The 15,061-nt window shown below is 37.4% G+C and overlaps 2 protein-coding genes and 1 long non-coding RNA gene across 14 annotated transcripts in view; 2 read left to right on the plus strand and 1 right to left on the minus strand.

Moving 5' to 3' along the window:
- mam (mastermind) overlaps window positions 1–8,382 on the plus strand; it is a 131,358-nt gene extending 122,976 nt beyond the window's left edge. For all 12 annotated transcript variants that reach the window (XM_046632407.2, XM_046632408.2, XM_046632409.2 and 9 more), the window contains one exon: window positions 56–8,382. In XM_046632407.2, coding sequence (XP_046488363.1) covers window positions 56–330 — 275 coding nt within the window. In that variant the 3' untranslated portion in view covers window positions 331–8,382. The remainder of the gene's footprint in view (window positions 1–55) is intronic.
- Window positions 8,383–9,320: 938 nt separating this feature from the next.
- Window positions 9,321–14,416, plus strand: Trap1 (TNF receptor associated protein 1). Its single transcript, XM_046632424.2, has 13 exons — window positions 9,321–9,467; window positions 9,664–9,774; window positions 9,842–9,924; window positions 10,055–10,282; window positions 11,835–12,004; window positions 12,103–12,212; window positions 12,295–12,368; window positions 12,452–12,798; window positions 12,881–13,028; window positions 13,106–13,233; window positions 13,314–13,501; window positions 13,591–13,889; window positions 13,971–14,416. The coding sequence occupies exons 1-13, from the start codon at window positions 9,341–9,343 to the stop codon at window positions 14,070–14,072; spliced, it is 2,115 nt and encodes a 704-aa protein (XP_046488380.1). The 5' UTR covers window positions 9,321–9,340; the 3' UTR covers window positions 14,073–14,416.
- On the minus strand, window positions 13,775–15,040 carry LOC124221953 (uncharacterized). The gene is made up of 2 exons (XR_006883896.2): window positions 14,895–15,040; window positions 13,775–14,535 (listed from the first exon to the last, which is right to left on the minus strand). It is a non-coding gene; the product is annotated as an uncharacterized lncRNA (long non-coding RNA).
- Between the last annotated feature and the right edge of the window lie 21 nt (window positions 15,041–15,061).

Below are 15,061 nucleotides of genomic sequence, written 5' to 3' on the forward strand. Positions count from 1 at the left end.
CAAGAAACTGCGGCTTGACGGTTTGTACGGAATGGTCGTGAATTGTATTTTTCAGGCTCTCCTCTGCACCCGCATCAACAGTACGGTTCTGGTAGTCCGGGAGTGCGGAGCTTGCCTCAGCAGCAGCAGCAACAGCAGCAACCACCGCAACAGCAACAGCAATCCCAGCCTCCTCCGGCGCCTCAGGACTCATCCGTTGCAACGGATTTCAGTCTCGAATTCCTTGAGAATCTTCCCACGGGAGACACATCCAATTTTAGTGCCCAAGAACTCCTCAATTCTCTAGATTCCACGGCCGGGTTTCAAGGTTTCAACCTTGATATTTTGTAAGGACACCGGCGGCATTGTCGCTCTTTTTTTGAGTCCTGCTGAAAAGTATTAATTTAAATTGCGAAACTCGAACCTTAAATGGCCGATCGTCGCCCTCTCGTCGTCGGTAAGAGCGTCCCTCCTTGAGGCCGCGGAAATGGCTTTTACGTGGCAGACGTTTATCCTGCTGAGACGGCGCGACGCGGGCAGCGAAAATTGCCTGAAAAATAGTCAGAAGCGGAAAGGTAATCAGGTCTGGAATCTCTATGCCGGATCGATCGATCTCTGGGGAGGAATGGAAGAAGACAGCCGCGGGTGATTCTTTACCTCGAAATCCGTTTGTTGCCAATCTTTATCTCGACCTCCGTTCTCCCATTTTCACTCTTTATATCTTTAAGAATGTATTATTATTATTATTTTTATTTTTATACCGAGCCATTCGAAAAATTGAACGAAATCGGACGAATAATGAAAATCCGTCGGACGTTGTAATCTCTGTAGAAAAATATGTAGTTTGTCGTTATACATATTAGATAATATTGTTACGAATCTCAAACCGCGAGGACTGGGAACAGTTCGTTTTCGCACGTTATAGTAGCGCCGAACTCCGATTTCTCGGAATCCCTTTATTAGTCTTATTTAATTCTTTTCCATTCGAATCCTAGTTATCTTAGATTCGAAAATCGCTAGGTGTGACGATGGAGTTGAAACGATAATAAAACTAATGAATACATATTTATGTGTGTATACACACACGCTCACGCATACAAGTCGTTTCTAGGTTTTAAAAACTTATTCGCCGAAACGTCGTTTCAGTCTCGAACACCGCGTCGCCTACGTCCATGTTATTGATTTTGGTTTCACCTGCCATTTACCCCATTGGCAAGTACAGTTTTGCATATATTTTTGCAACTTCTCTGTTTAACTCGCACCGACCCTCGCGCAATCGGTTGCGTAATTGTTGATAACAGTGGACAATGGTTTGATATAAATTCATCTCGATTCGATGACATCCGGGATGCGAGGACACGGAACGGAAGTCCAAAGTATTCGTAATAAACCAGCGTCAATGGTTTACATTTGCCTTCTTTAATTTATTAGATTTTTGTTTTTATCCCATGTTTACCTAGGTTTGTCCCATCGTACATATTAACCATCGTATTTTAGTCTAATTGAAGATCTCTAGCGAGATAATAATAACAATAATAATAACAATAATAATAATAATAATAATATTAATAATAACAATAATAATAATAATATTAATAATAACAATAATAATAACAATAATACTAATAATAATACTAATAATACTAATAATGATAATAACAACAACAATAATGGAATAAGGACGGAATTTGTAGACTGTGCAGAAGATAGACAACGAGGTGCGCGAATATATACATACGTTTCTTACACTTCCTTTTCTATAATAAGTTATTATTTCAGTGTAAATATATGTTTCTTAGTTTATCACAACATACGGTTTATACTATAGATATTTCTACCTTAATGTTATTACTTACTATTATTATTATATTATTATTTTTATTTTTGTTTCCCCAACAATACTTTTCCTTTTTTACGTCGCGCTGTGAATCTATCAATCGAAGTTTCGTGCACGTTACGTTAGACGTACGTGATACCAGGTTAGGTGGTTGGTTTAAGGCAAGCACACGCATGCTTATACATTCGAATATTGATGAGAGTGCACAAAATGAAGAAAGCAAAATATTAATCCTATTACTCGTATTTTTACTCTCTTATTTAAGTACTCGAAATACCCGTATTTAATTTCCCTACTTTAGTTATGTTTTTCGCAACCAGAAGCTTACATATCCGTAATTTTACCTGAAACCTTGGCATCAAAATGCCATATTTATTGCGTCACTTCGCAAACGTTTCATCTACTACACAGTCTACCCACAAATATTGAATAATAGTTATAATGATAATAATAATAATATCCATAATAATCATAACCATAATAATATTAATAATATTAATAGTAGCGGTAGTAACAACAACAATAATAATAATTATTATCATAAATAAACAAATCGTCATATATACAACATGTGTTACTTAACCAAATCAATTTTACTACTAAGTAAAACAAAGTACTCCGATTCATCTTGTCCGACGGTATTCGATAAGCTTTCAAATGCAATTCCGATGGCAAAACAGAGTTAACTGATAAACCATGTTTATTACGAGTGAAAGGTTTGAAGAGGAAAAAACTTCACTAGTTCATTTGGGAGGATCGAGGGCGAGATGTAGTTACAGAAGATTGGGGTAAGCAACAACCTGGTGTATAAATAATATTCGATGTGTTGATAGCGTAAATTCCCGAACGAAGTGAAAGCAAGTTAACAATTAAAAGAAAGTCAATTATAACTATTCTTGGGAAGAAAAAAAAACATTAACAACAACAAATCTGGTGATTTTTGGCTAGAATTATATCAGCCAATTATTATCGACATTAAATTGTAGGCTGCTTCTATGACATAAGTAACCCCCTCCTAAAAACGTGAAAAAAAATATTACTAGGTGAATAAGATATGAAAACTTTCATTGTACATACACATAGATATATTATATACTTTAGTGAAATTTGAGAAAAAAAAAAAAAAAAAGTGGTAAAAACTCAAGATAAAATTTATAATAATAAGATAAATTAATAACTAAGGATCGTACGTTATAGATTCAACTATTATTACTATTATTTTACTCTTATTACTATTATTGTCATTATTATCATTGATATGTATTATAAAGTGACGCGTGTAGTGCATGTCTCGGCGATAAAGTGCATTTGACGATTGATGTTTTTATTAAGTTTAGATCGAATGCACTATGTCGCTAGACAAAATGGCACACAGCTGTTCGCAATTAAAATAGACTCCTGATGAACTCAATGGAATTAAACGGTCAGCTATATACGCATGTAGCTAATTTTTCGTCTTCGAGATTCAATATTTTAATTTAATTCAGCTTATGATTTCTTTATTCTTTCTTGATTCATCAGACTTCTTTATGATTGCATGTTTAAGTTGCAAACTGAACATATTTTAAAATCATTTATAGACACGTTTTCGAATTGAATAATTTACCTCGAAGGTGATTGCCTGAGTTTACTCTTCTTCCGTGGTTAAATAATAGCTGCACTGTTGACTAAAGTTGAGTGAGACGATCTGCGAGTGGTTATAATCTTCCAAATAGTGATACATTCCATAGTTGAAAGGATCTAAAGAACCCATTGAGACTCGATTAACGAAGAAAAAAAAATTTACGTCTTTTAAAAAAGTATCAGTGCAGAAAACCCATACTTTTCAAAATTGTACGCGAAAAATGAGAGAACAAAATAAATTTATCAGCCGTTCACGCCGACTAATATAACAGGCCTATTTGGAAAATTTATTAATTGAAATTGCGTTTTCTATTGCCAAATACTGAATCCAGAAACTTATTTTCAAAAAATAAACGAACAATGTATGGAAAAAAAATGTACATTGAAAAATGAAAAATGGCCAGAAAAATTGATCATGATCATGTTTCATTTTCAATGTTTTTCTTTGGTTTTTTTTTTTTCTTTTCTTCTTTTTTTTATCTAAGAATATCTTATTATAATTATCACTATTGTTATTATCATTATTATTATTATTACCATATCTATCATCATTATTAAAATTATTATTATTTCGTTTTCTTCAACGTCTCATTTGACAAAACTAGTAAATTTTGTCTATGTAGAATATTGGGGCCATAAAACATAATCTAAAAGGAGACAGGTGCTCTGATTCTCACGTCAATAATATAATATGTATAAATCAAAATATGTCGTCACATACATATATAGGTAAATATCGGTTTGATTATATATTTTTTCTGTTTCTTTTTTTTTTTTTACATTCGGTCTCGTTGGATTGTTTCTCGAACATTGCATATAAAACAACGTTAACAAAATATATATATATATAAACGAAACACTCCAGGGACCAACGCAAGGAAGGGCACGTGTTTGCGAATCGCTGCTGATAAATGTCATCGTATATTGTTAACTCGTTATTTCACATATATAAAAAAGAAAAGAAGAATAGAACAAAATCAATTCAGATCTGATTGTTGACGGGATCATTCGATAGTAGAAAATATAAACGTTGAAAATGAAGAATTACGACCGCGATCGGACGTGTTTGTAATTATTTATAATATTTATAATTTTATATAATCTACTTCATACTGGGCATTTGAATATAGAATAGAGAATGTGTTGAACCTTGGATTTGTTATAAATAAATGCGTCGAGTTCCTCCCGCACATAATTTCATTTCATTTAAAGAAAAAAAGGTAACAAATTTTTGCCCTTTTTGTTTTTGCCACCAATTTTTCTTCATTTTCATCTTTACCACGCAGTAACTTAATAACATGTCTTCACCAATATACGTACACGAAAGTTGAGTTAATATTGTCTCGCGTTTCTCATCGAACTTTTCGCAAATCATTCATGATAGTCGCAAAGGAAACCAAGTCTACCAAAAATCATTGCAAGATAATGTCAAATGCAAGTCGCGGAAAAAAAAAAAACTTAGTCGCGACTGAACGTAATCTTGATAATGATATATTCGCTGGTTTTGCCGAGTATAAAGCGACGGGTGTGCAAAATCGCGGATGTCGTTGATTCGCAGGGTAGCGAGTGGGTTTCGGGGCTGGCTTGCGTGGAAGGTTGAAAATAAATGGGTGAAGATTGCGGCATTGCGGCGACTGTGCCGAGTTCAGATGGTTCCCGGAAGTCTGCGTCGAGATAGTGACTACGGCTACTTTATGCGGAGGTCGACGCACCCGAAAACGTCGCGTTTCGGTTCAATACATCCGGTCTCGTTGCTTACGCGTTGAGAAACGTTTTCGGCACGGAATTGCTTTCGGTCTGGCTGCTAGCCGTGACTTCGTTCCTCGATTGCCAATTTTTCGTTACCAATTTAGTAACAATCTGATCGAATTCGCGTATTATTTGAAAATTTTCAACGATCGTAGCGTCTTCGGGGAGCGGAATTGAGTCGAAAACCAGTTTCTTCTTGCCGCTGGTTTCGTGCCTAGGCTCGTCACACGGATCGCGGCAGCTACCGGCGGTTCTGGTCCGTGGGGTTGAGGGTGGGATCAATATCACGTCGAGGGAGAAACTGACCTGAAAATAGGAGGGGGGAGGGCGTCGCGTGGCTGCCGGGGGCAGAAGGCGAGCGAATTGAAGCCACCGCGCGGGATTAAGCGTCGCGGAGTCCGCAAAATGTCAGAACCAGTCCCTTTGTCTGCAGGGACTGTCCCCGAGCTTGCGCCATTTCAATTCTCGGCTCTTGGTCAAGCGACGTTCGTACACCTGCAAATTCGCAATGCGGTTGACGGGCGCGTCGCGTCGCGGCGTCGGTCAGATTTACCTGAAAGAAAAAAAAAAAAAAAAAAAAAAAAAAAAAAATAGGAAACAACAGTCATTTTTCGTATCACGTACATACATTCTGGTGGTTGGAACTGCCGCAGGTTTAAGAATTTTATTTCTCAAGCAGCAATTATTCACAAAGGTAATCGCAACGTGACTGCAGGAATCTGCATACTTTTGCCATCTCTCAATGTTCACGGATACTTACCGCTCACTTTTCGTTTGCTCGTGTAATCGGATCACGCTCGTTGATTCCTGCTTGCGGGCGAAAAGCATAATTCATAAACCGCACCGCGATTTTCGTATTTGTACCGTGAAGTCAATTACTCTTCGTCCGGTTAATAGCATCATGATACATTATTCAACATTCCTTTGATACTTGGTTACTTTTTTCCTAACAATAATGCCCAAATGATTATACCTCGGCTTACTAAGCGCGACTCGCGTGAGACGCTTTTACCTTTTACCGTCAGTATCGTTGCGGTTCGTTACGGACACACCGCAACTTTTTACAACGTTTTTATTTTAATTCATGCTCGTATAAACTCGCAGCCTAATGCGGTAATAACGCCTTATAACGCGATGAAAAATTTGCCCCGAATCTCAGATTCGAAAGTAATTGAAAAAAATGATCGCTCATCGATTTATCCCTTTTTTTCTGCATTGGTGATCCTGTTGTTATATTATACCGACTAAAAATGCCACGCATGATGCGTCTGTTTGTTCATTCATTGAAATTAAATAAAAGCCTCTCCACCGTTGTTGACTGTTTTATATTCGTATGCCATTCGATTACTGAAAGTAAATAAAAAAAAAAAGAAATAAAATTGTGTTTCACCTCTTCTGATATAAATGATATGATATCTCTTTAAAAAAAAATGGTTGAATAAAGATGGGCAAACGTCCCCTTAGCGTTACCAAGGAAGACCAAGAAGTTAGTTTCATAAAAATTGCTGTCTTACTATTAATATTTTGTTTATTAATTTTATTCCTATTCCTACTTCAAACGGTCGCTTCGATAGTTTGTAATTTGAAACGAAACAAAACAACAAGAAAGAAAAGGAAAGACCTTTCTTATACATATATACATACTTAAATAAATCAATCAATTGCTACGAAGAATTTATGGGATCAGTATTTCTATGTGACGAAGTTTTTGATATTCATTGAAATACTATAATAGTAAAAATAACTCGGTCTCTCGTCTTAGGTGATAAAAAACATTTAGTAATAAATAACAAATATGCCGCTGGAGAAATTGGGCTGAAAGTGGTCGCATTTTTTAGTCGACGTTACAAAATTGCATAGCATATGTACGTTGCATATCCTAACTCGAAGAAAAAAATATCACGATAAAACTTGTTGCGAGGTGAACCCTAGCTGTTAAGTCTGGAGTTTACGAGAAATCAGTGTCGAATTCCACGTTAATTGAAACGTAAAATCACAAATGGAACGTACGGCAATGATATTTATTCCTCGCATGTATTAACCGTAAGTTTCAATGGCATAATCTAATAAGGAAAATTATCCATCGCACTCATCCAGAAACTCGTTTTTTACACGATCATCAAAGTGTAGTACCTTAGGTATTGTGAAATTTGCGACCACTGAATGAGATACGTAAGTTAACGAAGGTAGCAATAACATGTACGTCGTTGGGATTGAGGGGAAAATCTGTATATAACAGCGTTTTCGTTGTATAATTTATGTTGGTATCGATAATAGTAATAAATTACTGTAATAATTCATAATTTAATGATAAATCATGAAACACAGAACATGTACATAAATGTATACACTGTAAACTGATAATATCCCAGACGGTAATGGATAGTTTCGAATAGTTATTTTCATTACTATTATTATCACATCGTAATAATAACGATCATTTTTATTGTTATAATTACGATTATTATTAATAATTATTGTTATCCTATGGTGGATGATCTCAAAATTACGTTCAGAAAACAAATATAAGGTACATAATACGTATAAAATTTTAATATTTCACTGCTGGTTCTTGACGCATGTTTATCGCAACATATATGTGTGCAAAATATGAAATGATAATTTTTTTTTCTGAGTTTGTTTATTATCTATTTATCGTCGAAAATATTTTTTTACCATCGATAAATAATATATTTGCTGAATTAATGTTGGAATCTCGAAAAAAAATAAGTTACAGGATCTTACCAACATCTATAATTATTATTCAACTACCACAGATCACAAAATCAAAATTTCTGTCTAAAATTGATTATTTGCGTAAATTAATCCACCCGAAATCATATGAGATGCACGCATACGTAGACATAAATGTGATATACACACACACACACACACACACACGCACGCACGCACACACACACACACACACACACACACACACATATATATATATCGCGTTGAATTCCGTTCACATGATGAAAATATAGGGCACAATGTTTTAATTAAAATAAAAATGTTGAACTGAATTATGCACTTGACGATTATTAGACGGGCAGCAATATAACGAAACCTGATCAAAATCCTACCAGAAATCACTGCGCATCTGCTGATTTTTATAACACTATTGACAAACGATCGATATCGAAAGAATGTAACAAGAACAGAACAAGCAAAAAATAAATGAATCAAATATATTATATATTATTCAATAACAGGCTCTTCCATGATATAATTAACTGATCTACCATATCTAAAAACGATTAGGTATTATACTATACGTTGTCGACGTACACGAAAAACTGCTATAAAAATTGTATACTGTGTAATGATGAAGAAATTGTTTATTTGAAGAAAAAATTAAGTGAAAAAAATTTCGGGAAAATTTCGTAACAGTTAATTCGTTCCGCATTAAATACCTATAACTAACTTCTAACTGTGACCCTGCACTCTTCACTTCCAAGTTCGCAAAAGCATTCTATCTTACCATCTTACATTAACGAGTAAATAAATAAATAAATATAGTAAACTATTCGTAACGGATAACTAGCATAATTATAAAATAGTGGTACAGGCCGCAGGTACCAAATATACCGCAAAGAAAAAGAACCTACATAATTATTAATTGAATTTAAATTACAATTGGTTAAGGTAATGATTATGATGATTATGACGATGGTGGCGTGGATGGCGATGATGATGATGATGCTGATGATGATTATGTAAACGATGATAAATTATTCATGAACACATTTTATTTTATGAGAGTCGAGACATTTTTTCATGTCTTTGTATATTTTTATGCAATGTTGTAGTATGATATTGTTTCAAAATATATTATACAGATAATAATAAACAAATTTATATGCCATACAAGTTGTTCTTATGGTTCTATCCGTGCTAGTTTATGTTTCAGATTTTTACGTCTCAGGCATTGTAGAATGATATGAGAAAAAGGGAAATAAACGAGAATTGCGCCGAAGGCTGGTATGTTTTGCGTTTTGAATTTTGATCATCCATACGCTGCAGCTATCATATCATATCGAACAACGATATCGCGACGTATCGGAGTCAATTTCGAGCGATCGGCGTGCCTTTAGCCTTTGCCTTTAGCCTTTAGCCTTGAGCCTTGAGCCTTGAGCCTTCAGCGTAAAAATGGCGGCCGCCTTGCGTGCTCGTTGCGGAGTTAGAAGCGCGATTAAATTCGGAAGATTTCTGACGAGGTCGTCGAATTTGAAGTCGAGAAATTTCTTCGAGCTAACCAGATGCAGGGAGCGTTCACGTAAGTTGGAATTTTGGGTTGTCATTGATCTGTACAGTGGATGTAACCCTGAAACTCGAACTCTAAATTGAGGTTAGGAACCTCACGCCGGTTTTGGTTGAGTCTCGATCGTTTGAATGCCCGGTGGAAACTAGCTGGGCCTTATACTTCACCTCACTCCTTGTCTTGTCTAATTTTATTTCTTTATTTTTTGCAGTATCGCAAAATGCCCACGTACGATATCTCTCGTCGCAGGCTGCAGCCGAGCCCAGCAGCTCATCCGATTCCGACCATCACAGTATAATCAAAGACACAGAAAAAGCCACAGGTAATCGAAGCTTGAAAGTGCGTATTTGTAGCCGAGAGCATCTACTAAAGTCTATCTTTGTTTTCAGGACAGAGCGAGCGGCATGAATTTCAAACAGAGACTCGTCAGTTGCTCGATATTGTTGCCAAATCACTGTACTCAGAGAAGGAGGTGATTATCGCTACTCTTCTTAATGCTAAATTTCAATTCTTAATACTTTCATAAGTGACTGGTAATTGCATTGATTACTACACGTAACGTTAATACATCTAATTAACTTTCATATTTGCTTACTTCGTAGGTTTTCATTCGTGAATTGATCTCCAATGCCAGTGATGCCCTGGAAAAACTGCGTTATCTGAGCTTGAGCAGTACAGAAAACGATGCAGCCGCTGCAAGTCAGCCTCTCGAAATTCACATCGCTACTGATAAACAGAACCGCATACTCACCATCCAGGACACCGGAGTTGGTATGACTCGGGAAGAACTCACCTCCAATCTCGGTACCATTGCCAGATCTGGGTCAAAGGTATGTGTCTCTTATCATTTTTGCGTCGAAGCTATAGTTTGGTTTTTCATCCATCATGTGGTACATTTTTTCTAGTATTTATATTATCTTCTATGACTATTTTTCTCAAAGAAGAATGCTAAAATAAAGTTATAGTACTTTTCATTAGATTGAATGAAAAATGTGTTTGCTGATATCCAGAATTTGGTTGTTTTTTTTCTAGTCAATTTTAGATTACAGAATTGTCAATTTGTGAAATCCTTCTCTGTTATACCCTGAATATTGTAGGAATTTCAGACGGTGAAACAAAATTTTTTCGGCCGAGAAAATTGAACCAATCGCGACTTCTCGATATCGTATTTTAAGATTTTGCAAAATGATTAAATTCTGGCTGTAATTTTTCATCCGACAAAGAATCGTATAAGAAAACGCAATTTCCGATCGTGCAGATCGTCGTTAAAAGTCCGGAATAGCAAACGACGCCCGTTTTCGCGTAGGTATAGATGGATGCAATTATTGAGGCAAGCACTCGTCTAAACGAATATATGCAGGATCGCCGCCGCGTTCTGAGAAGATTAGAGATGCCGCGGGTATAAGGGTGAATGCAGGGTGAGTGTCAGTCTGATTAAATCCGGGACGGTGGGTCGCAGTTGTGGGTGGATGGGTGGGTGGGATAGTTGCTGTTACTCGTTAGATTCACCCCAAGAGAGAACCAGATCGATCCCTACCTTACACTCCCATCCCCTGCTGTCCAACTAAATTTACCGCCTACTTCGGGGAACCTGGTAGCCCATGTGTCTTCTTACGATCCACTCGCACACGCGTTTACTGCTATCTGATAGGTATACTCTATACATACATATCTCATGAGGTGTATGCAATGTCGGGGTGAACGTCTAGCGGATGGGAAAGAATTGTTATTTTCACATGCTGCAAATCCCATTTTCTTTGCTACCTCTTGACAAAAACGAGAATATTGTGTAGTTTTTACAAGCATTCGTAAAAACTGTAAAGCAGTCGAGTTGTTGACGGAGGTATCGCAAAAAAAATTCTTTCCCGCTCACCACGCCCAAATTTACGCATTGCTGCGAACTGTCGCGATCCGAATTTTACTCGTATCGTTTCAAATAAATTAAGTAATCAAGCAAACCCTGATTAGGATTATTGCGGGATGCTTCCCTCTCTCTCTGTTTCGCTCTTTTTCTCGATCAAATTGCCATAGGATTTCTACTACGTACAGTTGAGAAATTTCGCCGCATATGTTTATTTCGAACGCGGAAGTTGGTGGGATGTGATATACCGGGAAACAATAAATAGGAGGAACTAATCAGTGGGGATTGGCACGCTCTTATAGATTGGATCATTTATCACAATACGTTGCAGTCGCTTATCTCTGTCCACCTTAGCTATTATTTTCGACGTCTACGATAAGTTCCGCAGTCGCAAAAGTCTTTCATCGTTAGTTTTTCCCTGTGAATTTCGGGCTCACGCGTGGTGCGAGGTTTTTTCTTTCCCTCTTGCTGATATATTCTTACTAAAGTCGTCGACTCATAGATTACGTGTCTTTTCGCAGGCGTTTTTGGAGCAGATAAAGGGTAAAGAAGCATCTTCCGGTGACCCCTCCGCGATCATAGGACAGTTTGGGGTGGGATTCTACAGCGCGTTTATGGTCGCTGACAAGGTTGAGGTCTTCACAAAGTCCTATGAAAAGGATGCTGAAGGTCTGCATTGGCAGTCTGATGGGTACGACTATTTGATAAACACGAACTACGTTGCGATTCGTTTAAAAAAAATTAGAATACCATCCGAGAGTGATAAATTTTTATTTTCACACGCTACAGGTCCGGAACCTACGAGATTTCTACTGCCGAAGGCGTTCAGCCAGGAACCAAGATCGTTCTTCATCTGCGCGTCGATTGCCGAGAATTTAGCGACGACGCAACTATAAATAGTAATACTCCCTTCTTTCGTGAAAATTAAAATCACAATTTTCGTGGGTTCGACAATAAATGAATAATTTCATCAATTTCCAGACGTCATCAAAAAGTACAGCAACTTCGTTGGCAGCCCCATTTTTGTTAATGGAAAAAGATCTAACGTGATCCAGGTGAGGTATCCAGTATTCTTCTCATATTCCCTAGCTGGAATTCATTTATGATTATGTTGTAAAATTCTTCTTTTTTTTTCTAGCCTCTGTGGATGTTGGAACCGAAAGACGTTAAACCTGAAGAACACGCGCAGTTCTTCAGATTTATTGCCAACAGTTGTGATACGCCAAGATTTACTCTACACTATTCAACGGACGTACCGTTGAGCATTAGAGCTCTTTTATATTTTCCTGAGGGAAAACCAGGTCTCTTTGAAATGAGCCGCGATACTGACATCGGTGTCTCTCTCTACAGCCGTAAGATTCTCATCAAAAGTCGCGCGGAAAATATTCTCCCGAAATGGCTGAGGTTCGTCAAAGGTGTCGTTGATTCCGAAGATATTCCACTGAACCTGAGTCGCGAACTTTTACAGAACAGCGCATTGATTGGGTGAGAAAAAATGTTTAAAATATGCAAAAGCTTATACTTTGTGCTAATTTTCGGTCTAACCTTTTTGGTTAATCAATTGTAGAAAACTACGAAATGTTCTCACGTCCCGCATTCTGAGATTCTTATACGAACGGTCGACCAAACAACCCGAGGAGTACGAAAAATTTTATAAAGATTACGGGCTTTTCTTGAAGGAGGGCGTAGTTTCAAGTTACGATCAACAAGAGAAGGTAAGACACCTTCGTAACGATATTCAACTAAATTTAACCGTAGATAATTATTATTTGTCTTTTTCCGACAATTTCAGGAGGAAATTTCCAAACTATTGAGGTTTGAGTCGTCTACTTCGAAACCAGGAGAGTTGGTTAGTATTCCACAGTATTGCTCTCGCCTGGCTGCAGGGCAGAAAGATGTATATTATTTAGCAGCTCCTAGGTGAGTAATAATATTTACCTACCTATCTAATTGTAAAATTAACTCTCGGTACCGTTTGATTGAAAATTCTACCCCGGCAGTCGAGTCTTAGCCGAACAGTCCCCGTACTACGAGGCTCTCAAAAAACGGAATCTCGAGGTACTATTTTGCTACGAGCCATACGACGAACTCGTCCTAATGCAACTCAGAGAGTACAACTCTCATCCCATGACATCAGTTGAAAAAGAAATGCGACATAACAAGGAGGATGACAGTTCACTCGAATTCGGTAAAAGTTTAACGTTTGTTTTCTGACGGACAGAAAAAATGTCGGCAAATCGGTACATTTTTTAAACTAATGATTTTATTGCGTCGAAGGTGGTTTGGACAAATCCGAGGCAGACAAGCTTGTTGGTTACTTGAGTAATGTTCTGAAGGGCAAAGCTTTTAATGTGAAAATTACAAGCCGGCTAGAATCGCATCCATGCGTCGTTACTGTCGAAGATATGGCCGCTGCTAGACACTTTCTTCGTACTCAGAGTCACCAGCTCGATAACGATGCCAAATTTTCTTTACTCCAACCTCGGCTAGAAATCAATCCTAAGCATCCGATCATAAAGAAACTCTCACAGTTGGCCACATCGGATCCGAAATTGGCGGAACTGGTCACGCAGCAGGTATTTTAGCGATATTTTCCGACTACCAAATCTGTCGATGAATTTTATTTTCAATTGATATTATTCACCATTTTCTCTTAGTTATTCGCTAATGCGATGGTCGGAGCTGGTTTAATGGACGACCCACGTTCCTTGTTAACTTCTATGAACGAGCTCTTGACTCTAGCTTTGGAAAAACACTAGGAAAACAGACTACCCATCGATTTTCGTACACTACAGACAACCAGCTCCAGTGGAACGATGTGAAAGTTTGGTGAATATCTTCCTAAACTATTATTCTGCTTCCAATACCCTTAGATCATATAATATTGTATATACCATAATTCGTTTACGTTTATTTTTTATTTTATCCAAACAAATAACACGTGGAATGATAGATTGACCTAATATTCGCTCACCGTCTCTCTTTCTTTGCCGACGTGCACAAGGGGTTAGAAAACTAAAGATAAACTGTACCGTGATTTTAAATATGAATTATTCGTTTCATAAAATATTTCGATTCATTATAATAAATGTTATCTAATATACCTGTGCTACCTCAAATAGTGAACCTGTTACAACCACGATATCGCCATTTTACACGTCTACTGTACTCGTCCAAGTTGATCCGGCCGGTTCATCTCCGCTTATGGCAGCTGAATATCATCTGTCGACAGTAGAGGTATGTGTTGGAATAAATTTCAATAAAGATAATAACCATAAATATTGATCTTTATTTTGTGGCGGTCGTTTTCGATTGCGTTGTCCAAACGTTAATTTAATAAATCTGCAAAACTGTAAACCTTTAAATATTAGGCGTGTGTGTACCGTGATATTATGCGAAAGCGATTCACACCGCCGCCCGATTGTAGGCAACTCAATTGATACGCTTAAAAACATATAACGGCTATCTTTTGGGTTGCCTATTGGTAGGCGAGTGGTGTGATTAGTTTCTAGCGCAATTTCCCTGTATTATCCGCGGCCTTCGATATCGTAAATACGGGTCGGTTACTGACACGGGCTTACCGTCGATAATTAGTTCCGACACTTCACACCGTGTCGGCGGGCGCTGCTCTTCGATGCGTCGTCCGAGTTCGATAGTTGCTCGAAGGTGGCAGAAGCGTCGACAAAAATTTGAGGTGTCGCCTGGCGGCGAACAGATAAACGAAAACTCTGAAGGCGAAGCGAGAGAA

This window comes from Neodiprion pinetum, chromosome 6, assembly GCF_021155775.2.
Source record: "Neodiprion pinetum isolate iyNeoPine1 chromosome 6, iyNeoPine1.2, whole genome shotgun sequence".
NCBI lineage: Eukaryota > Metazoa > Arthropoda > Insecta > Hymenoptera > Diprionidae > Neodiprion > Neodiprion pinetum.